The sequence below is a fragment of the Crocodylus siamensis genome, chromosome 4 (assembly GCF_052110815.1).
Source record: "Crocodylus siamensis isolate JL-2025a chromosome 4, ASM5211081v1, whole genome shotgun sequence".
Lineage (NCBI taxonomy): Eukaryota > Metazoa > Chordata > Crocodylia > Crocodylidae > Crocodylus > Crocodylus siamensis.
In genome coordinates this window covers 12,353,397-12,377,063 of record NC_143398.1, presented here as the reverse complement: position 1 = coordinate 12,377,063, position 23,667 = coordinate 12,353,397, and the positions used below count along the sequence as shown (strand labels likewise).

Genomic DNA, 23,667 nt, shown 5'->3' with positions numbered 1-23,667 from the left:
CATGGTGCTCTCCAGATTGGGTACGTCTATATGTGCCAATTTAAGGCGCATTAGCTATTTTTAAGCCCCATTAAGGGCATGGTTCTACACATGTGCACCCTTACTAGGCCTTAAAAAAAATGATGATTTTAGGCTATCCATGCCTAAATCTGATATCTGCAAATGCAGGTATCAAATTTAGGTTTGAATAACTAAAGTGCCTTAACTCACTTGTAGATGTGCTAATTGTGACCACATGGTTCTGCTGCAATCCTGGCTCCCATACAACAGAGCTGCTGTTGCCTGGCTCATAAGGGAGCCTCACAAGTAGCAGAACTAGGGGTGGGCAAGTGGGGCACTGGCCCTGGGAGTCAATTTTGAGAAGGTGCAGGAATGGCAACCACCACGCCAGCTGCTGCTGTACCCCATGCACAGAAACTCTTCGATACACCACAGAAGCCAACAGGTCAGTGATGCATCAATTCAACAACCTGATCTGTGGTTGAATCCTAATGTCCATGTGGAGCCCTAGCTATGTCTCCACAGGGGTCCAAGGACCAGTTTGCAAGCAGCAGATGGCTGAGTTAGGCCCTAAGTATACCATTCATGAGGCTTGTTCTTGAAGCATTCAAGCAGTAAACACGCACTAAGTGCCATCCTAGCATAGCACAGCAAGGAGTAGCTCCAGATCATATTACCTAACCCATGTTGAGCTAAAGTCTTGCTGCTCCATGGAGATAATGTGATCAGGAGACTTGGGTGTAGCATCAAACAGCTATTTGCTACTCTCAGCCCCTGCAGTACATGGCAGCACATCAGTCTTCAAGGGCTCCAACACTTAGATAGATGGTAATAACTAAATTAACATTACCATGCAACTGCTCAGAAAACTTTGCAACTTGCAGTAATGCCTACTCCAATCTAAATAAAATGTTCCAAGAGTAACATGCAACAAATCCCTGAGAAATATATGACTTAACTGACTCAAAGGAAAAGCCATGTATCCTTCCAAGCTGTGTGTGTCCATCAAACGATGTAAAACTGACTACCACACCCTGCTAAGTGAACCATAAGGAACTTGGGCGTCTGCCAGAAAATATTTGTCTGGCAGAAGTGATGGCAACAGAGGGATGATCCAGAAAGGAGAGACAACATGCTCTCTTTTGCCCTTACTGTACTCACCTTCCACTTACGTTTGATTTTCAAGCTATTTGTATGAACAAGGGGCCACTCCGTGGCTCCTTAATTCAATTTTATGTAAAGCTGGCATCCTCCCTCTACAATTTGTTGCACATTACAAGAAAATTTCCAGATGACTGAGCATCAGTACTCACAATGAGATCAGAGGAAAGGCAAAAAGAAAGCAGAGAACCTGGCTCAGTCTGTCAGGGGTGTGGGTTGTAGCCGTGTTGGTCTAAGGCAGGGGCGGGCAATTATTTTGGGTAGAGTTTCGGCAAGCCATCAAGGGCCGCATGACAAGCAGCCCAGGGCAAATTAATACTAATTTTCTAAATATTTTAGGGGCCCCATGGGCTGTATAGAATGGCCTGGCAGGCCACATCCAGCCCCCGGGCCGCGTTTTGCCCACCCCGGTCTAAGGACACAGGCAGACAAGGTTCTTTGGGTAAATCCGATATCTTTGACTTGGTCTTATAAAAGATATCGGATTTAACCAAAGAACCTTGTCTGGCTCATTCTAGGCACTTCCCTGTTTTCTACTCTCTGGTTTTCTTTAACTGGTGAGTTTTAACTGTAGTGAATGTGGTCTGCATCCACTAGACTTGCCTCACTTGCATGCTGTTCTCCCCCAGACACAGAAATACAGGACTGGTTAAAAGATCTCTTAGGTCTATCCCCTCCTATTGCAGGCAACGATATTATGTAATCCTGTTCACCAACTCATCAATTTGGAAGCCCAGACATATTAAAAGTCTTGGCAGCACTTGTAGAATTGCCAGCAAAGAACAACTGCAGAGATGAGGAAGAAAAAAGATGAACTACATGGTATCATTTCTTTTTCACCCTCCCACTGCCCCATGGCTATGCAGACTGTAGTTAAACTCATTTCCCAGAATAAAAAGTTTTAGTAAAGACTTTTCTATTTTTCCCCTGCCAGATGGAAAGATACACATCACAAAATGTAGCCACCAAGATGATGCATATAACAAAAATATAAGTAGAATTTGGACTGCATTGCAACCTTTGGATCCAGAGGCAAATGTTCCCAATGTCTGAGACATTCATATCCTCCTTTTTGGTTTTGAGCCACCTTTAAGGACAGTTAGCTAAATTGAACCCTGGAATAGATGGCTGTAACTTCAAAGTCTTTACTTGAATTTGTCCAGTTTAACAAAGTGACCATAGAAATATGAATTACATAATAAATATTAATACCACACACAGCTTCTTCTGTCCACAGATCTCAGAAGACTTTCCAAACATTAATTAGTTACTCCATTTTTCTTTCCTTGGGAGGGAGGAAAGAAAGTATCACTATAACACAAAGAACACAAAGTTCTCAGGTCGCACAGGGCAGAGTCGGGATCAGAACACGAGAGCCTGGCTCCCAGTCCCGTTGCAACCACTGAACAACACAGAAAGAGAAGAAGTATTTGATGCCCCAGGTGGGAAAAGAGCACTACCAGTCCTCTGACATGCATTTCACTGTGCCTGGCAGTTTACAACACTGCCTGAATGCATTTGCTGGCAACTGCCTTTAACTTCCAGTGGCAGTTAAGCACTAACCCACCTGTGTGCTTCTGTAAATACCGTGGTTTCTGTGAACAGTGTAATGTGTGCCTAAGGACTAAAAAACCACACCACTATGTGACACCTTCGCATCAACAAGGACTCCAAGCATACTGCTAAAATGTACCCTCAGTCAAGGAAGTTGCACTGTGGCTGCAAACTTTATTTTTAAAAAAGTTTTCTTCTGCCCACCAGAAATAAATTCAGCTTCAGCTCCCTGGTTTTGACCCCAGTGCTTGGCTCATCCAAGCACTGGCCCATCTTCTTGGTAGTTGCGTGGTGATAGGTGATGGATCAGGACAACAGTATATCATCTGCATCATTCTACTCAAATCTTTTTCATCTACCGACGGGCCTAGTGACTACACACTGGTGTTAAAGAGACAAGAGATCCTTGTGAGACTCACAAATGAAGAGCCTGGCTCTGGTGGTCAGAAAAAACTCAAGCTACTTTTACCTTCAAGGCCTGCCTGCTTTCTCCAATGGTCAGCAGTATCAAATGCTGCACAGAGGTCCGGGAGAATGAGAGGATATCTTTTTTCTTTCTGCATTATATAAGATCATCTATTAGTGCCACTAAAGCAGTTTACATCCTGGCCTAAATCCAGATTGTGCAGATTTAGAATATTAGCTTCAGTTAGAGCCTATAGCTGGCTTTAAGCTGCCTTTTGGTTGCCTTTAGGTTGGCTTTTCTAGGAGCTCGTATGGGAATGAAATGTTGAAAGTTAAGCAATAGTTGGCTAGAGCCAAGATATCCAGAGGTATTCAACATCAGTCAGAGAACTGCACCTTTGTGGAAGGAACAAAAAGATGCATTTCCAGTGATGGTCTGACCTGGCGCCAGCTGTTTATGACTCTCTTGACCTCCTAGTAGTGTCACCCAATCTTGAAAAGTTAAAAGACAGAGACCAAACAAAATCCCAGTCTATTTTCTCCTAGGTTAGGGGATGGACAACTCAACCACCAGTGTGAAAAAGTTAAATTACAAAAACGTAATGAGCTAGCAAATCCAGCAAACATGACACCAGTTAGACACTAGTATGACATAAATATGCTTGTAAGAAGCCACTGATGAGGAGAAGTGCAGCACCATCCACCCCACTGAGTGCTAAACTAGAGCTCAGGGTTCAGTCCCCAGGTCTGCCACTGATCAGTTATTTGACCTTTGACAAAGCCGTGTAACAGTTTCCAACCCACTATTTATTCATTAGAATGTAAATTCTTCTGGGTAGGGACTTACCCTTACTCTAGACTAGATCACAGCATGGGCCTCCAGGTGCTACTATAATGGAACTAATGAGGATGGCATAACCTTCACATGTTCCCAAGACTGAAGCCATATTTGTGCAACATATTCTGACCTTGCTAGTTGCAAAAAAATCAACAGGACCAAGGCAATTTGTAAGTGCAGATCACTGTGCTGTACCATTTTCTACTACCAGCTGACCATCAAAACCACAGCCTTGTGTAAAACCAATTACATAACCAATGTCATAAATGGAAACACTTTTCAGCTGCAGATCAGAGTGGGTGGACAGGTGTTTTTAATGTGATGCGCTCTTCAAATATAATTATGTAACCAAATGTTTCTATCAATTTTAACAACAATGCCTGGCACTTACAGAACACAGAGTTTTAAGATGTGATTTACATTTGCACATCCTAATACCGTCTCACAACAGTCGAAAGCTCAGGCCTGACACTACTCCTATAGAAACCACTGTCGCAACTCCCACTGACTACAGTGATCCAGGATCAAGCCCTTTCAGATTCTGCAGAAATGTGGAGCTTGAAAGGCCTAAAAGGGTAAATTCAGGTTTCAAAACTTATAAGCTTGATTTTTCCAGAGGCACTGGGCACCCTATTAACTTCAGATGCGTTTTTGTGGGATCCTATGAAATCAGGCTATTTGATTTAGGTCCCTAATTTTAGGCACTCTGCTTTAAAATCCAAGTGACCTGCCTTAAGTCAGAGAAAGAGCGTATCAAGAGCAGAGCGAGGAGTACAATGCTAAAGGACAAAAGCCATCGATGCATTCTCAAGGCCATAGTGAGAGATTGCTTCTTCGGTCAAATTCTCACATTTGTTTGCATTGTTATAAAGAGTCTCTCTCTTTTATTCTTTGTAGAAATGGTAAATATACTGATACTCTGTTTTAAAATTGAAAGGTATGTGAAAATTAAAATGGGTTCTTTGTGTAAACCTAATTTAAGTCCATATTATTCCCCTTCCTTTAGCCCACCTCTGAGACACGGAGATACTCATCCTGAGCCATTCTTTCCCCACTCCCCAAAAAAGGGTATTTTTGGTTTCTTCTCCCACCTAGCTTGGCCTGTTCACCTATAGTTGTTGTTTCTATTTATGACATGTGAAACTACCCTGGAAAAGTGCAAGAGAAATCACTGACATATTGTAACAGAAAAAAGCTGGAGATCTGTTTTCAGATGTTTTACATTCAGATGAAATCTATATGGGTCTCCATCTCAAAAGTTTTGTTTGATTATAGCCAGTGTTAAAATTAGCTTTTCAATTAAACCAAGACATTCTGCTAACAAAAATACATATTAATTGAATTTAACCTATGCAAGCTGTTTGGTGAGTAATTCTGGCATAAAACACAATATGAAGATCTTAATATGAAAATACCAGAAAATGGCTTTGTAAAGTTTGTTAACAATCTGTTATTTCTGGTGTTCATAAATTTTTTTTTAAAAGACTGACACAACACGTAGAGACAATTACAGAAATTGCCAAAATAGGCAGCACAACATATACCAGTGATAAGACCGGATGGAAAAATGCTATGGGTCAGAGTGATTCCTATTATGAAGATTTTTACTGTTGGGCTATTTGATTTGCCTTTCACATGTAGGCCAAGCAAACAAATATGTTAAGAAATTATTATTTTCAGAGTACCATGGATAAGCAAGGAAGTTTACAGGCTAATAAAGTGACAGATCCCTGCCTTAGGAACACCTTCATCACTCATTTGATTCATTAACCTGTTTACTAATAATACCTTTACAGTTCAAACTTGTTTTCATACTACCCTAAATGACTGGAAAATTAGGTCCTATTAAGTAATCATGATTATAAACTGTGACTCACCAGTTAAGTGAATGCCATTACTGGCAATAAATTGAGAACCTTATTATAAGCACTCATTAATTGTCAAACAAACCAAAACAATGACATTTTATTCAGTATAAAATGTATCCTGCAGTGCTTTACAGAATGAAACACTCAGACCCAGGTTCTGTATATACGATAGTAGCTGCCATGTAAATGCATCACTTGGGCTATAACAAAAGTAAACAAGGTCAGTAGCAGAGGTAGAGAGAAAGAGAGGCAAAAACAGGAGAGAAAAACATATTTTCAAGAAAAATGTACTTCCAGCGGATATTTGAAAAAGATGGAAGGGGAAGCAGGCAAAGCAGCTGCTCCAGATGACAGGCTGCAGAGAAGAATGATCCAGCACTTGCAGCACTGAGACTGAAATAGGATAGATGGACGTGCAGTTAAAGTACTCATGCGGGACTTGGGTTGAGTCCCATATGCTTCTACAGACTTCTTGTGTTACCTTAGGCAACCCAGTCTCACTGCGCTTCATCCATTGTTACGCGGTACCTTGTGTAGTCATATGTAGCTGTGCGCTCTGGCAAATAACAGCATGTGCAAAGAGCAGGGCAAAAGTGAATTGCTCCAAACTGAACTGATGAATTGTTACTGATATTTATTTGTATTACAGCAGTACCCAGGAGCACCTGTCACATACCATGACATGGTGTTTTGTTGTACAAACTCAGGGTTAAAAATACAATTAATACATTAATGGCTCTGAAGCACTCAGGTACTATCTTGATGGAGGCCACATAAGCACTCAAAACATAGTGACCATGGAAGTAAACCAAGGGGCTGGTGGTGGTAGATGGGAAGGAAACGAAAGAGAAATAGTGGAAAATAACATTTTTGAAATTAACTGGAAAACATTTAAGCTCCACGGTCTTTGAGTCTAGAATACTTTCAGATCTGCTCTAAAAAATTATGAGGGGGAGAGCAACCTGACTGTTCAGTAGCCCACCTGCGTTTCTGCCTAGAAAGGCAGACCAACGATCAGCTTAAGCCTGGTATCTCACAAACCACCCAGCCTGGAAAGCAATGCTAGGCATCACTAGACAACTGGGAAGGGTTCTTCCTCTCCACTACCGAATAGTAAAAGTTGATTCAGTTAGTACCAGCCTTTAATTCTGATCAGTTTGGCCCTCTCTCCCCTACTTCAATTCTAACCACGCTTTTAAAGCTGTTATTTTCTATGATTATCAGAATTAAACCAAATAATCTATCTTCTGAGCTTCTGTGATTTATTTTGAAAATGGTAGGAACTAATAATTGCTCAATATTTTATAAGTTTATTTTGTCTTCTACTATATACTGCCCTGGGCCTTGATATATCTAAATATATAAATAAATCTAATAAAAATAACTAAAACCCTACAAGAACACTGCCTCTTAAATTACCGGGTATGCTGTAAGATAGCAATCAACATGATTTGATTTTAAAACAAGTGTATCCTCCTTATTGGCTGCCATATGTTAACTCAGCTCAGTAAAATCTGTTTCTTCACAAAATGTAGAGAAATGTTAACTGTTGGACATCAGCTATGAATTCTCCTCCCAGGGAAGCCAAAGATAGTTGGATGCCATAGACTGCTAACACCACAAAATATTCCCATGTTTGTGTGCTCCAGTGGCACAATGATTCCTAGAGTTATAAGTCCTAAGCTCCTGACATACATTCATTTAAAGATGCCACATGAATGGCAGGAGAGGCAATTCTGGGTTCCAGGATCAGATCCCAATAATGCCCTCTCTACTTGCCAGTGCAGCGGAAACCCAGGATCAGAGCCCAGGCTCCCCCAGCGCCTGCAAGTCTGGAGCTGGAGTTAGCAATCAGCCAATTATTGACTCCAGTCCCAGGAGTGCACAGGAGTCTTGACCTAGCCCCAGTGTGATCTGGGGCAAGAGCCAACAATCAGCCCCAGGACCAGACATACCATGGGTTCAATTTAAGGAGCCTTGCAAACCAACCATAAAAATGTTCTATGCTATATGAAGATATTATATGTAGAATGTTTTTAGGACTAGTTTACCATTTTGTGGTGCCTTACAATTGCATACGGAAAAAGAGGCATCCAGTTTTGATTTGAGGATATCACCAGATGGAAAATCCATCATTTGCATTAGGCATTTGTTCCAGTGGTTAGTCACTCTCACTGCTTTTCCGCCTTATTTCTAATTTGAATTTTTCCTGCTTTAAATTCAAGCTAACGGTTCTTATTATTCCTTTTCTCTAATAAATTAAAGACATCTTTCAAGTCCAGAGGTTTCTCCCCAGGAAATACTTACATCTTGTTATCTAGGTGTGAGGTCCTAGCTTGAGGTCCTAGCTTATCAGCCACCTATCTTAGGGTAGGTGGCTTATCAGGCTGGTATGGTTCAAGCATACCAGGGTTTGTAGACCACAGCACTCAAGGAAACAGTATGACCAGAATCACGTTTAGCTGACTCTGACTTCCCAGCCTGCTGACCAGTCGGCACTCACTGCTGGGTCAACAGGAGGCAGCCGCTGGCTCAAGTCCAGAAAAAAGCTCAAACTCACACCTTTGGATCCACTGTGAAATATTGTAACCATACTGCTATTTTATGCCTGCTGCATAGGAGCATCCTCTGAATACAATTATGTAGAGAAAGTACCAAACTAAGCAAAATAATTATGATGAAATCCAACATGTTCTGCATCTAGCTCCACAGGACTGTCAACAAACGGGACCACAAATCACTTGTCAGCGCTGTGCATGTCAGCAGCAGCATTGTGAAACTAAAACAGTGTTTCAGTCTTTTGTGGAATAAAAATGGAGGGGTAGCGCAAATATTTTTTTCCTGCAAGATCTGAGAAATTACTGAAGTTTCATATACCTAAAATACAGCAAGAGACAAAAGCTATTTTGTAATTTATATGGCATCCACAATTAAAGGGATTGTGTTTCAAGACTCCTTTTATGGGAGAAAATGCAGACGTTTTAATTCCTGTTCAACAGGTGATCAGAACCAAAGATGAGTGAACGACTTCTGGTCAGGACCATGCACCACTTGAACCAAATCATTTGTATGTAGTAGCATTCACCAGCCCCATCCTTTGCACTAGCACATATGTTGGGGTGTCTTTTCTGCACTGGGTGGAATAGGAGGCCGGTGTCTGCCTGCCTCAATGAGTTGCACAACATGTGATCCATCCAGTCACCCCTTAACAATAGTGTATGATATGTAGGTGCGCGAGTGTACGTGAAAGACAACATGAGTGAAGGCATGCATGTTGCAAAGACAGACCTCGGTTAGCAGGTGACAGTTTGCAACCGTGCTTGTACGTGTGCAAAGGAGAGAAGAAATGCAAGAAGATGTGTATGAGCATGACAGTTCTTGAGTGAAATGTGGGACAAAGTGTGAACACGTGTGGGTGGGCCAGCAGTCTGCAGATGGTAGCTTACAGAAGACCTCCAGCATTGCTCAAGATGTGGGGATTTCCTTCTGATGGCCAGAGGAAATTCAGTCAGAACTGCAGTTTACAGGTTGGGTTTTCTTGCATCCTGTTACGTGCTCAGTATCATTATCCAAAAACCAACAAAGACTGGGGTAGGAGGAGCCATGTGATCGTAGGAGTATGGAAAAGGAGAGACATAGCATATAGGGGACTTGAAGAGAAAGGCCATGATTTGACTCCTGAGACAAATGCAGTCACTTCTGGGTTCCCTATGTGTTACACTTTACCGCAGTGTTGGGACAGAGTTACGATTCCTTTGTGGCCACGCACCATTGTGTTATTACAACATTGTTTTGCTTTGCCTGTGCGACCCAGGCCCTAACTTTCTTACCATCATAATCTGACAGGAAGAAAGTAAGGGTTTGACTAGTGGATTAGGGAAATGTTAGGGAAATTATTCTTCATTCCCAACCTTCCCCCAATGAAAACAATACTCTCATAATATGAATATGACAGAGTTTAATCCCTGCTAAGTAAGGAAAACTATAGCCCTCAATTTGGTTGTAACTATGACATAGATGGAGTCAGGATGCTACACTAAAAGGTGTTTTAGAAATGCAGATTCTTTGGATTAATCTGATCAACTGATCTAAGGCTTTCTCCCCTTTTCCTCCTGGATAGGTAGATGACATTCTGCTTCTCATTAGCTCTTAGAATGTCACTTTCTCAGCTGAAAAATGATACTACCCTGACTTTATTTTCAGAAAATAGCATTGAGATGAGCAACTATATTTTAACAATGTTGTTTCAAAACATCAAATCACCCAAAGGCAAATCAAGACAGTTCTCTACCTGTCCAAGCAAGTATGTTAATTCAGGTGAATTTAAATTTTGGAAAACCTTCAAATCACAAGCCAGATCTTCTGTTGCCCTGTTTATAATTGCCCTGATTTTAATAAACCCATGCTAATTTGCATCCCTACGAGGAGACACTATGGCTAGGACTTTTCAGCTCAGAGATAAGATGACTGAGTGGGGTATAATATAGGTCTATAAAGTAATGAATAGGGTGAAGAAAGGAAATAGCAATTTACTATTTACCATCTCTCACAATACTAGAAGTAGGGAACAAACAATGATATTATTAGGGAGCATGTTTAAAACAAGAGGATTTTTTTCACACGTGTCATTCACTTGTGGAACTCATTGCCACAGGAGGTTGTAGTAGCTGATAATTCACTTTGGTTCAAAAGAGGATTAGGCAGACTCATACACTTAGCAGGACAGTAGGCCTGTAACCTCCAAAATCAGATTTCCTAAGCCTCTCAATGCTGTAAGCTGTAAGAGAAGAGAGGAAGGAGACAGGTCAGTCTGGAAAGGCCCTGCATAAATACTCTTTCCCCTATAATCGACTCTGTGCCACTGAGATACAGAATACTGTGCTAGGTGGACCTGGGGTCTAACCCAGTATGGCATCTCATATGTTCTTATGACTTCGGTCTGCTGGACACCATGCATATTTCCCCCCTCCTCCCTGCCCAAAAGGCAGTCTGCATCACATGTCTTCATCCACTTACTTCTCCTTTAGGTGTAATTTCTGCTTTGATCTCTCATTCCTGCCTCCTTCTTCTCTATTTCTATCTCCTTCTCCTTTTCAATTCTCTATTTGTACCCCCTCTCCTCCTACCAACTCTGCTCTCTCTGCCTCTCTCATTGGTCTCTCTCATGTTCGTTTCTCCCTCATCTCAGGATCACAAAGAAAGTAAGATTTACCCAGATGGGTGCTGCTGAGTAAAAGCCTCTTCCTTATATTCCCAAACCTAGTGTGAAGTTGCAAAGGACTGGTTCTGAATCGAGTTCAGTGGTTCTCAACCTTTTTTAGACTCAAGGCACCCTTGTCAGATTCAAGGCACCCCTCAGAAGATGTCAGTTCTTAGGTTTCACTCGTTATTTGACTACAGAAAAATAATGCAATTCTTGTGTTGCAAAGAACTCAGAAAGACCCCAACAGAGCAGAATGTTTTTAACACTATGAATTCCTGTTTGAAATCTCTGGGCTTATCATGCAAATCAAGTTTGCACACCTAACAGTGCTTCCATTGTGCAGCACCCTGCAGCACCCTGGAAAGGCTCTCAAGGCACCCCCAAATCACAGCCGGTTCCATGCTGTTGCCAGCATGGAGGGGGGAAACTTCAGCAAAGTTGTCAAAGACAACTTCAGCAAAGTTGTCAAATTCCCTACTGCAGCTGACTCCTCAAAGAAAACTGTACGAGGATTTGGTTAACACGTCCTCTCTGAGCAAATTTGACTGTGAACCACCATACTGCCCGGCCTTTTATAAAGCAAAGTTCAATGAAGGCAAATGCCAAGACTTCAGCAGTCTAACAGGAGAGATCTTCTTGTGCAACCAGTCCTGTGTTACAAAACGGTATTCTCAATTCTATATCACCTCCACCTTAATAAATGACTGGATATAATTTTCTGGGGATATCCAAGTCGTTAATTCATGCCATAATGTGGGAGGGTGGGGAGGAGAAAGGGAGGACTAGGTAATCCACGAGAGCAGGGGTAGGGAACCCCTGGCACAGGTGCCAGAGTGTAGCATGCGAAGGCATTTTGCTTGGCACACATGCCTCAGGGCGGATGGCAGGGAAGAGGCTGGCGCTGTGCTGCCAGAGAACAAGGATCAAGCGCCTCGCGGCTCCCCTGCCATCTGCCCCAGCATGCCAACATCTTAAGTTGCGGGTGTTTTTTGGGACTCTGGCCAAAAACGTCCCTGACCCCTGCACTAGAGGATCCCTTCCAGCTTGAATTATTATATGATTGACCAACTTAAGATGTCTTTTGAATTTATTAAAGGCAGCCTGAGTCCTCCACATCTTAACAATGAACTGAAAAGCTTTTGTATAAAATGAAAAATAAATTTTTCAGAGACTGAGTCATTAGCAGACTGCATAAGACAACTTCACATTTACAAGTGAGTACATTTCAGCACCAAATATTTGAAAATCAGGTTAACTTTCACTTTCTTGCCTGATTTGGGTCTTTGTACTTTTCTTATCATAGATTATTTAATCACAGCTACTCAGTGCTGCAGAGTGCAGGAAAAGGACTGCTTTTTTGTTCAAGGTGCTTTTAGCCCACCAAAGCTTGTGCTATATATCTTCTTTAGTTAGTCTATAAGGTGCAAATCTACTCTGCCTTCTACATGACACGTATGTACTACTCTGACTATAAACTTACCTCTCTCTACTTACACATGCCAGTGTCCAACACAATTCAGCTTAACAGTACAGGAGTGACCAAAACCAGACTCTTGCATTGCTAAGTCATGATACGGAGGAAAAGGACTCTGGTCCAGATCCGAGGTACACAGATACCTAACCCGATTTCAGAAGGAGTCAGGTGCCTAAGCAGGGATTCAGCAACAAAGCATGCTTTAGGATCCAGGCTCTTTTTCTGCATGCGCTCGATATACCTCCCAGCGAAGTTGAGAGGAGTCTGCCTACTGACTTCAACAGAAACAAAACTGGGGCATTTCTGCTCCAAAGGGCAAGGGCCCGCAGCAGAAAACTGCCAAGGCATTTGCCTCCCAGGGGCTGGAGTAACTTGCATGGTAACAACCTGGTTCTTCAGGGGCTCCGAGTCCAGACATGCCACATTTCAGCTAAAGAGAAGAGAAATAACTCGACACCTCTGATAGAAAACAACCTGGAGCACACACCTCCCAATTAGCAGGCTGCTCTCTGCGGCTGCAGCCTGCTCCTGCCGGGGACGGGAAAGGAACCGACTGAGGATTTTAAATACTAGTGCATTTATAATTGCCGTACCTATCCCCGGGTCAGCTCTGCCTTCCTTGCGCGGCCACGGTCCCTCTGGCACCCAATGGCTTCTGTACAATGTAATTCCTCCTAATTTAATCCACTCTGTTATTGCAAAACTTGCCAGACTATTAAATTACATCAAATCGAAACACTTTGGGCTGACACGTACGGTTAAACAGTCACCGAACAGACCTTGCATTAGTGATCTTTAACAGCATGAGGTACCGAACGGTCACATATGGCATTTTGGCAGAAACAGCCATCTTTTTACATCTTTGCACTATTCAATAAGCTTCCGCAGCAAGTTTGCACCGACAGCCCCTCGGGACCCAGCTCCTGCAGGGACAGCGCCGGTCACCCCCCAGCTATGGATTCAGTTTAGGCTTTCAGCGACATCACTCAACCGCCGTGCGGGTCGCTCTGCTGGTACTGTCATCCTCCACGGAGCCAGGGGTTTATAACAGAAACCGCAAGGAACGGACACGCCGGAGCCTCGCCAACGTTAAGTTCCCTCCAGCACACGGAGAACCGAAATGAACCCGGCTGGCACCGCACGCGCCCAACTGTTCCTTGCCGGCGCGGGGGACTAACCCCGCACAGTGTTTTTGGTCACCCGTGTCACGCCCGAAACGGGACGGTCCTCCCCAGAAGTACGGCTCGCGGGTCCCGAAGTCGGAGGGTGCCCGTTGGGGGGGGGGCCCTTCCCCCCAAACACAGGCCCCTCGCGCTCATCGCCCCCCTGCTCCGCCCCCGCCCCTGAGGGGTGCGGGGGGACCGCGGCCCCGCTCGCTCCCTCACGGCCGCCCCCACTCACGTCCCCAGCGTCTCCTTGAACTCGAAGATCTTCTTGATGTCCTCGGCCGGCTTCTTCCAGGACGAGCTGTCCCCGCCGGTCTCGCGGGCCATGGCGCCGGCTGCTGCCGCTTCCTCTTCCTCCGCTTCCCGCGCGGGGCTGCGGGCCGGGGCCGGGGCCGGGGCCGGGCACATGGGCGTGCGGGTTGTTATGGCGATGGGCGGGGGAGGCCGGGCCGCCCACCCGCCTGCAGCCGGCGGATAATTCGCATTGCACCAAAACGGCGCACGTCAAGCGGGGGGAGGCCGGGCGGGCAGGGGAAGGGAACGAGGAAAGAGAGAGAGAGAGAAAACACACGCGCGAAACCCAGCCCCAGCCGCTCCTCGCCGCCTCCCCCGGCGCCGCCCCGCACGTGCCCCGCGCGGCCGGGGGCGGGGCCTGCGGGCACCCGCGCGGGGGGGCTCTGCCCATTCTACAGGTGGGAAGACTGAGGGCGCCCCCCCAGGTCAGACCAGCGCCCTTGCCCACTGACAGCCCCCCGGGGTCGCGGCCGCGCTGTCCGGGCATGGTTCGAGAGACGCCTGCCTGGAAAGGGGGCCCAGCCAAAGGTGGGGTTGGCGCGTCCCCCCGCCACCAACGCTGGCGCCGGCTCTTGCGGGTGCTTGCCAGCCCCATCCCTGCCACCGACGTCGCTCGCCAGCCCCGTCCCCACCACCGGCTTCTGTGGGCGCTCGCTGGCCCCATCCCTGCCACCAGTGCCAGCTCCTGCGGGTGCTCACCAGCCCCGTCCCCACCACCGGCTTCTGTGGGCGCTCGCTGGCCCCATCCCTGCCACCAGTGCCAGCTCCTGCGGGTGCTCACCAGCCCCAGCCCCACCCCCGGCTTCTGTGGGCGCTCGCTGGCCCCATCCCTGCCACCAGTGCCAGCTCCTGCGGGTGCTCACCAGCCCCAGCCCCACCACCGGCTTCTGTGGGCGCTCACTGGCCCCATCCCTGCCACCAGTGCCAGCTCCTGCGGGTGCTCACCAGCCCCGTCCCCACCACCGGCTTCTGTGGGCGCTCGCTGGCCCCATCCCTGCCACCAGTGCCAGCTCCTGCGGGTGCTCACCAGCCCCAGCCCCACCACCGGCTTCTGTGGGCGCTCGCTGGCCCCATCCCTGCCACCAGTGCCAGCTCCTGCGGGTGCTCACCAGCCCCAGCCCCACCACCGGCTTCTGTGGGCGCTCACTGGCCCCATCCCTGCCACCAGTGCCAGCTCCTGCGGGTGCTCACCAGCCCCGTCCCCACCACCGGCTTCTGTGGGCGCTCGCTGGCCCCATCCCTGCCACCAGTGCCAGCTCCTGCGGGTGCTCACCAGCCCCAGCCCCACCCCCGGCTTCTGTGGGCGCTCGCTGGCCCCATCCCTGCCACCAGTGCCAGCTCCTGCGGGTGCTCACCAGCCCCAGCCCCACCACCGGCTTCTGTGGGCGCTCACTGGCCCCATCCCTGCCACCAGTGCCAGCTCCTGCGGGTGCTCACCAGCCCCAGCCCCACCACCGGCTTCTGTGGGCGCTCGCTGGCCCCATCCCTGCCACCAGTGCCAGCTCCTGCGGGTGCTCACCAGCCCCAGCCCCACCACCGGCTTCTGTGGGCGCTCGCTGGCCCCATCCCTGCCACCAGTGCCAGCTCCTGCGGGTGCTCACCAGCCCCGTCCCCACCACCGGCTTCTGTGGGCGCTCACTGGCCCCATCCCTGCCACCAGTGCCAGCTCCTGCGGGTGCTCACCAGCCCCAGCCCCACCACCGGCTTCTGTGGGCGCTCGCTGGCCCCATCCCTGCCACCAGTGCCAGCTCCTGCGGGTGCTCACCAGCCCCGTCCCCACCACCGGCTTCTGTGGGCGCTCACTGGCCCCATCCCTGCCACCAGTGCCAGCTCCTGCGGGTGCTCACCAGCCCCAGCCCCACCACCGGCTTCTGCAGGTGCCGCCCCAGACTCAGAGGGCACCAGTCGCCTGTGGAGCAGTGGCGCTTCTTGGTGGCGCTCTTGGGAGTGCAGCAAAGCGGTTTGGATGCAGCCCCCAGCGTCCTCGAATGGCCACCCAGCTACCTCCGCGCCACAACGAGAGGCCACGCGCTGCCAGTGGGTTAAGTCGGGTGCCTGAGAGGCGGGAAGCCCAGGCTGCCTCCCGCGAGCTCGCAGGGGAGCCATGGTCTAGCGGTGAACATCTCTGTAGTTTCCATCTCCGTGGATGGAGATAAGCAGGGCAACATTTTCCAAAGCAGGTGTCTAAAGTTAGGCACATCACTCAGTGGCCTCATTTGCCAAAAAGCTGAGTAGCTGTGGGAACTGGCACCAGGGTCTCCAGGCTTTGGATTGGGCCCGGTATCTGACCACCAATTTAGCTCCCTAAATAGGGTTTAAAGTGTGCAGCTTTATGAACCCAAATTTGACAGAACTGGCCAATAATACCTGCACACACTGAGGCACATGGATCTTTTCAGATGGAAAATACTGTGTAAGGGCAAAGGATCAGTTACGACTGCATTATTACTAATTACAGCAAGCGTTTATGAATTATGACCCGGCCTAATTTACAGACAGCAATTTAAGAGTGAAAGTCATTCGAGCCCCTTACCGATCCCCTGAATAATCCAATCCCAATTAAAATGAAAAGAATAGCATGTCATTGTATTGTTTAGTCTGGTACTACCATTTTTCTCTACCCTGCAGACCCATGTGTGACTCTTGCCTTTTTTAATGTGACAACATTCACACTCACAACAGAAAATAATGAGGGGTAAAGCTCAAAATGTTGTGAAATTCTTTTCATATATATAGATATATTCTTTTTTTCTTATCTTCCTAGTTTCCAGACGGCGTTTTTCTCAGATAAAAAAAGGGAGTGTTACTAATGAGATAATATCCAGTTTATGGGGATAATGCTAGATTTACTCGAGTGTGAGCTGAGAAGTAAACGAGGAACAGTACATATATTCCAATTAAGGATTTCAAGTGTACATCAGGGAACCTGGTTAGTGTGTCCATGCAATACTGCCCTCTCCAGGAAGGAACCAGATCCACAGGACTGTGTCTTGGGTCCTTAGGTATATTGGTAGCCGGGGCTTCACTGATGCACTGCAGTTTGAAGTGGCAACATGCTCACAACCCAAATGACCTTACACTTGCCACAACATTCTGCACAAATAATGTCAAAGAATTCATTTTAAACACATTACACTGTTATTTACTTGATCCTCTCGTCCCCATCCTCATCCAGTTACAATAATTTCTTATTATGAGTTATTGTGGTAGTGCCAAGGCAGCCCGGTCAGGAATTGGGACCCCCCTTGAGTTAGGCATTGTATACACATAACAGACAAGACAGAACATTTCCCAAAGAACTTGCAATAAAGACCCCAAAATACATATACCTTCTACCTACCTATCGGAGCCAATGTAATGTTCACTCTCCCTCTCTATGAGATGTAAACTGTTTGACACTGGTAATGCAGAATTGTGAAATTTCACTCATGGGTACTCAAACGGCGCTATGAAATTAAACCTCACATCATCAGTATAAGATTGATGGAGTTTAAAGCCAGAAGGGATTATGATGATGCTGTAGCCTGACCCCTTGCATAACACAGGCCAAAGAATCTCATCGGTAATTTCTGCCTCAAGTCTGTAACTTCTGTTTGAGCTGTAGCATATCATAAGCATCCGTCACTATTATTTATCATGTCACTTCATTCCACATGGCACTAGAATCTCATCATGCTAAGAGACTCGCATGCTTCTCGATTCCTAGGCTAGCTGCAGATCTTCATGTTTTCCTAAGAATGCATCCTCATTGTGAACAGGGCAGTTTCTAAGCATCAAAAGACTCTGACTTAAGGGTTAGGTGTCAGGTCAGCCTCCCGCTCAAATTTTCTTTTGCCAGTTTAACCTGCACCTTTAACTTCATGTTACCATACTTTTTGTGCTAATAGAACCCATATTTGAAATAACTAGTAATGTAGGAATCCTCAGGAGCCAGTACAATTTTAATGACAAGTATATGAGACATTCCCATTAGCCATGGATCATTGACACAATAGACTGTAACAGCTTCTTCAGAGTCATTACAGTCTGTCATGTCAGGATGAACTCCGGGAGCCTATAATCCTGTTTGATTGACATGATCTAGGTGAGCTATTGTAGTAAACTCAGTTATTTGAAGAGTCAATTTAAAAAAAATGAAAGAAATCCCTCCCTCTGCAGTGGCTGCATATAACAGTATATGCTGAGGTAGACTGGCTATGTAGAATTCTATTCTGCATAATTATATACACAGAACTAGGTTCAAAGAAAATTATTTTTTGACTAAAAAATCAGGCACTGCAAAAAATAGCAAATGCCCGTCCAGACTTAATTTGGTCCCCGCATCTGCATGCAGTATAGTAGTCTTTCATTACACTATTTGTTTTCCATAGCACGAACTCTAGCGCATATTAGCATAAGGATGCTAATGGCTTATTAACGTTAACTTGAGATTACATATGGTAGCTATGTTAGTCCTCTCAAATGGGTCCCAAAATCTTGATATCACACTACTCCTTTCAGCATTTTTAGCTGGCAAGTCTTATACAAACCAAAAAACCTATTTTACAAGTGTTTACAGGACGTCCTTCAGCTTTATTGGTGCTATGTCTCTCTATGCATCTGCCTAAAAGTTACCATTTGTGAACTCCTACTACTCCACTGAAAATAAAGGCAATATTCTCATTGTATTAGGCAAAGGCAATACTCTCCACTGAAAATAAAGGCAATACTCTCATCATCAATGGGACCAGGATTGCACTACATACACCTAAGTGCATAAAGCAAAGGAGAAACCATCAAACCTCTCAAAAGAACTTTAAAATGGCATGTGTGCTCTTAAAAATGCCACAATTAAGGACTAATGGCTTAAGATTTTAGGACTGCAAGCCAGAGCTGGGTCATGACAGTCTGAGATGCAGAAAGGCTGCCATTTTAGAAAGGCTGAATCTTGCCCATACTGGGCTTTGGTCTATGATAGTTCAGTTTGGGGGATATAGAAGTAGCAAAAATGGACAAATATAAGGTGAAGAAAGAGAAACCACTCCATTAACAACAGACTGATTTAAAGCAGAACAAACAGTATCCCAAGAAGATGGATTAGTGGACAAAACCAGGTGGTCAAAGATTTCTGATATATTTGCAGGGTTGTTGGTTATAGCCGTGTTGGTCTAAGGACATAGGCAGGCAAGGTTCTTTGGGTAGATGTGAGATCCTTTATTAGACCAACCAAAGAGTTGGAAAAAAGTTCTTTGCAAGCTTTTGGGCACAAACACCCTTCCTCAGGCATTGGGACACAATGCCTGAAGATCTCACCTCTACCCAAAGAACCTTGCCATTTCAGAATTGTGTCACTGAAGTATTTATCACCTATACATAATTTCTGCGCTTTACCTCCATCCACAGCATGCAGATAAGCAAGCTATCTGTGCATTCATCTACACGCACATGATATTCTAACACACACTAAAACTAAAATATCCCATAAGATTTTTTATGTCCTGTGAGTGGGATTTTGAAAATCACCCAGTGCTTATCTGACTCTTCACCCATTGCAGATAATAAGAAAATGCCAACAGCCAGGGCTCACAGGCATCAACCAGAAACCGGGGGGTAGAAGGCATCCACCAGGAAGGAGGACTAGTGTGGCTGCTTGAAGTGGGGGATCAGTCCCTTCCTTCCATCCCCATTTATTCTTTGTGGCTGGGGACCACAGCAGTGTCTGACATGGACATGGAAAACCAAGGTTCAATTTCTGCCTGGCCTGATTCAGAACCAGGGTTTTCAAGCTAAATTGCTCCAAATCTCTCTTGCTCTATTCATGCATGAGTGATGTCAGACAGAAGTTCAGAGCCTAAAATGAAATTAACTAAAATCTTGGACCTACACATCTCAAAATCAGACTCTCCAGCTCTAAATTTAGTAGCTTAAGCTTCTCTCTTAAGTTTAATGTGTTCCAGCTATAGCTAGGATAACTAGCATTGCAAACCACTTGCATTATGACCCCCTGCTTCTCACATGTTTGTGACATTTTGGGAAATATTCCCTTTCAGGGGCTGAAATGTTGTAGACTTAGTCTTTGGCCAAAGAATAGTGGAGTTGTTCAGACAGCCTGAGCAAAATCCCCACAGCAATATTGCTGAGTCATGGGAGAGTGAAAAAAATGCAGGTTTTCTGACTTAAAATATTTCTTTTCAGTGCTGTTTCTGCCTTTTAAAAAAAGTTAAGTAACAACAGAAGTTTGACAAGCCGCAATTTGGCAAGGAAACAGTCCTCAGCAAGGAGGAGTGCTCATGCGCTGATTTTTTAAAACCTGTTTTGGACATGACAAATTTAGGAGCATTTCCAAATTGCATGCTCAGGTTATGTTGCAGTTGACAGCCATGGCAGAACATCCCCGGTGATCAGGAGTGCAGGTTTGGGTTCAAAACTCATGGAAACCAATGAAAGATTTTGTATGGACTTCAGCAGGCTTTGGATCAGGTGAAGAAGTGTGTAGGCAGGGCGAAATGCTACCCCATAGAGAAGACTCCACCCAGCTCTGTGTCCTAGTGCTGTCTTGTGCTGGCCCTCTGAGCAGGATTACATTTCACTGTAAAAGGGAAATACATGTGTGTGCAGCTCTTTTAAAAGAGCACTTTTCTAAATTCATTCACAATCCTCAGGCCATAAGCCTTTAACCTGTATTTCCCAGTTCCAGCCCACCTTCCAAGCTCCCTATTGCCTCCCCATATTGCTGAATTGTAAGACTCTTCTGGTTTTGCAGGTTAAAATGATAAATACCCCTAAGGCATCTTAAAGCAGCCTAAGGCGTTGAATCACTTTAAGCTCTTTAAGATGATTTGTGGCCCTGGATCATCTTAAACTATTAAAACAGCATCCCAAAACACACAAATTGACGGCAAAAGGATGATAGACTGTTGACGTATTTGCAACTTTAAAGAATAGGAGGGTAAAGGACTTACGTTGTCTTCAGCAGTTTTCAAACCATGCTAGTATAACGCGGCATGTGCTAGTAGAGATGTGCCTGCTTAGCCTACAACTAGGCATTAGTCACCCTGGTACCATCTGGTGCCTGCTAAGTCCACAGGTTACCGATGTTGTTGAGTGGCACCAGCTGATTTCAGAGTTTTACAAATGGGATTTTTCTCCTTTCCTTTTATTTTTATTTGATTAAATCTAGGAAGTTAAATGATAAAAAAGAAACTATGTTTAAGGTGCTGTTCAGATTATACCTTTACATAATCAGAAGTCAGAAATTTAAAAAAATTAAATTAATTCTGCCCCTAGCACAGAATAACATTTTGAGAACTTCGGATATGCATATGTATATGAGACTGCAGAAAAAAACATGGAGAGGAGCCCAGGGAGAAAAGCCAGGAGCAGATGGGGCGGATAGGAGCAGAAGCAAGGCTTGGGAATAGATGTAGAAGGGTACAGGGCCAGCTGGGGACACAGGGACAGAATGGTCTATACGCACTAAAGCAGGGGTGTCAAACATATGGCCTGCAGAGCTGCCCCATCTGGCTCTCCAGGATACCAGTGGGTACCAGAAGCTGGGGGCATGGCCTGCTGTGGGATCCAGGGCCCTATGGCCTTTCAGGGCTCAAATTACAGGGGAGTTTGTGGGGGACTCAGCCCCCACATAAGAGATGAGAAACAGGCCGGTCAGAACCCCTTCTCCCCTGCCCCCCACAACAGCCTGGAGCCCATGCACCACCATGCACAGCCCCCAGCCTGCCCCACGCCTTTCTAAGCAGCCCAGGCAGCAACAGTGGCAGCTCCTTCCAGCTGCCCCTGCCACCGGCCCCAGCCTAGCGGGACCGGCGGGGACCCACGCAAGCAACCCCATCCCCAGCCAATTTTTTATGCAGACCCCTCCCCAAGAGTCAAAGTGTAATTCAAACCCTGGCCTCAGTGTACGTGACCCTCAGTGGCAGGTGGGTGAGTGAGCATTGCAGAACACAGTTCTCCCTTGCCCTGTGACCACCTGGCCTGCTGCTGCTTGCATGCAAGTGCCTGGCTGGCCAACCCACACTTCTTACGTTATTGTCACCATGATGGCTGCAGCTGTCACTGCTACTGTCATCACAGTGACCACAGCCATACGCCCTAGGCTGGATCCTGCCTCTGAGAAGTCTTGCAGGCTGCAGTCCAAATCCAGTCCAGGGTCCCAGGTGAGTTTGACACCCCTGCACTTGAGTACACTTCTTGACAGATCTTGGCACTACACCCAGGAGTCCCAAGTCTTTCATTTCTCTGTTATCACCAAAGATCTGTGAAAGCCACCGGCAGAACATGTCTCATATCCTGGCAATAACTGTTACAGATAATTCAGAGGGGAATGACTTACTACTGCTTTCAGTTACTGGATTCACTGAGGGAGGAGAGGTCTGAGACATGAAGCTACAGGGCTGAACCTGTCTCTTGGTCTAAACTGGGGTCAGTATGGTTCCATGAAATATAAATTGCACAATGGGGAAGGGGGGGGGTCTCAGTTTCTCTAAGTAGAAAATCACATTAAAAATCTACATTAAAAGAAAAACAGACAACAAAGACAAGTATTCAAAAGTTAGGAAGGAAATTTCCCAACTCTGTTTTGTGCTGTCTTAATTCAGATCCCTTGTGCAAATACACCAAGAAAGTCTTTACTTACACAGTCACATATTCTTTATTCCACTGGACCCATATCTCATTCAGTGCCTGAGACAGACCTCATCTGGGCATGAATCAAGGATGTCTAGTGAATCTCTTTTCTGGGTGCCCAAAATCAGACATGTCAGCCAGATTTGCAGAAATGCCAAGCCTTCTGAAACTGGAAGGACAATGGGAATTGCGCTTTGGACAGCCAATGTGCTATGTGTACCTTGAAGACAATAAACCCTACATGTTTCAAATTGCGCTCCCAAAAGAAGAAGACACTTTGGTAATTTTGGCCTCAGTGTCTTTGTGCCTCTGTTCCACAAGGAGAAAATAGTGACTAGGGCAGTCTCATCTCACAGGAGTGTGAAGATAAGATCACTGATTTTGAGAAGTAGACAGAATATGGATGGGCACCAGAATAAACCTCCAAAGGAAATGTACACTCATTGATGTCTGTTCAATGAATCCTGGAGCCAAATCCTGAAGGAAGATAAATTCACAATAAGTATCAATAAAAAAACCTAAAAATGCATAACGTAGTCACACAAGAAAGACAATATCAACATGTTTATGCACAAGAGTTCACAAATGTGATGCCGTAGCCGGCAGAGCTACTCAAACGCTGGCATATCTCCACTGAGGCATCTCGAGCAGGGCAAAGGATGTCATCTACTGAGCCTTGGTGAGACCACAGCTGGAGTACTGCATCCAGTTCTGGGCGCCGCATGTCAAGAAGGATGTGAAGAAGCTTGAGAGAGTCCAAAGGAGGGCCACAGGTATGATTAGAGGTCTAGAGACCAGGTCACATGAAGAGAGGCTGAAAGACTTGGGGCTGTTCAGCCTGGAGAAGAAAAGACTCAGAGGGGACCTGGTGGCAGCCTACAAGTATATCAGGGGCATACATCAGGGCTTGGGGGAGCATCTATTCACCAAGGTCCCCTGGGGCAGGACAAGAAATAATGGGCACAAACCGATTGAACACCACTTCAGGCTCAACGTAAGGAAAACCTTCCTTATAAACTGAGTGCCCAGGGTTTGGAAGAGACTCCTCCCAGAGGTGGTATAGTCACCCACTGTGGCTGTCT

At 45.9% G+C, this 23,667-nt stretch overlaps 1 protein-coding gene across 2 annotated transcripts in view; it reads right to left on the bottom strand.

Moving 5' to 3' along the window:
• Positions 1–14,276, bottom strand: part of CAMK1D (calcium/calmodulin dependent protein kinase ID) — a 329,871-nt gene extending 315,595 nt beyond the window's left edge. For both annotated transcript variants that reach the window (XM_090041796.1, XM_090041794.1), the window contains exon 1: positions 13,905–14,276. In XM_090041796.1, coding sequence (XP_089897922.1) covers positions 13,905–14,077 — 173 coding nt within the window. In that variant the 5' untranslated portion in view covers positions 14,078–14,276. The remainder of the gene's footprint in view (positions 1–13,904) is intronic.
• Positions 14,277–23,667: the final 9,391 nt, after the last annotated feature.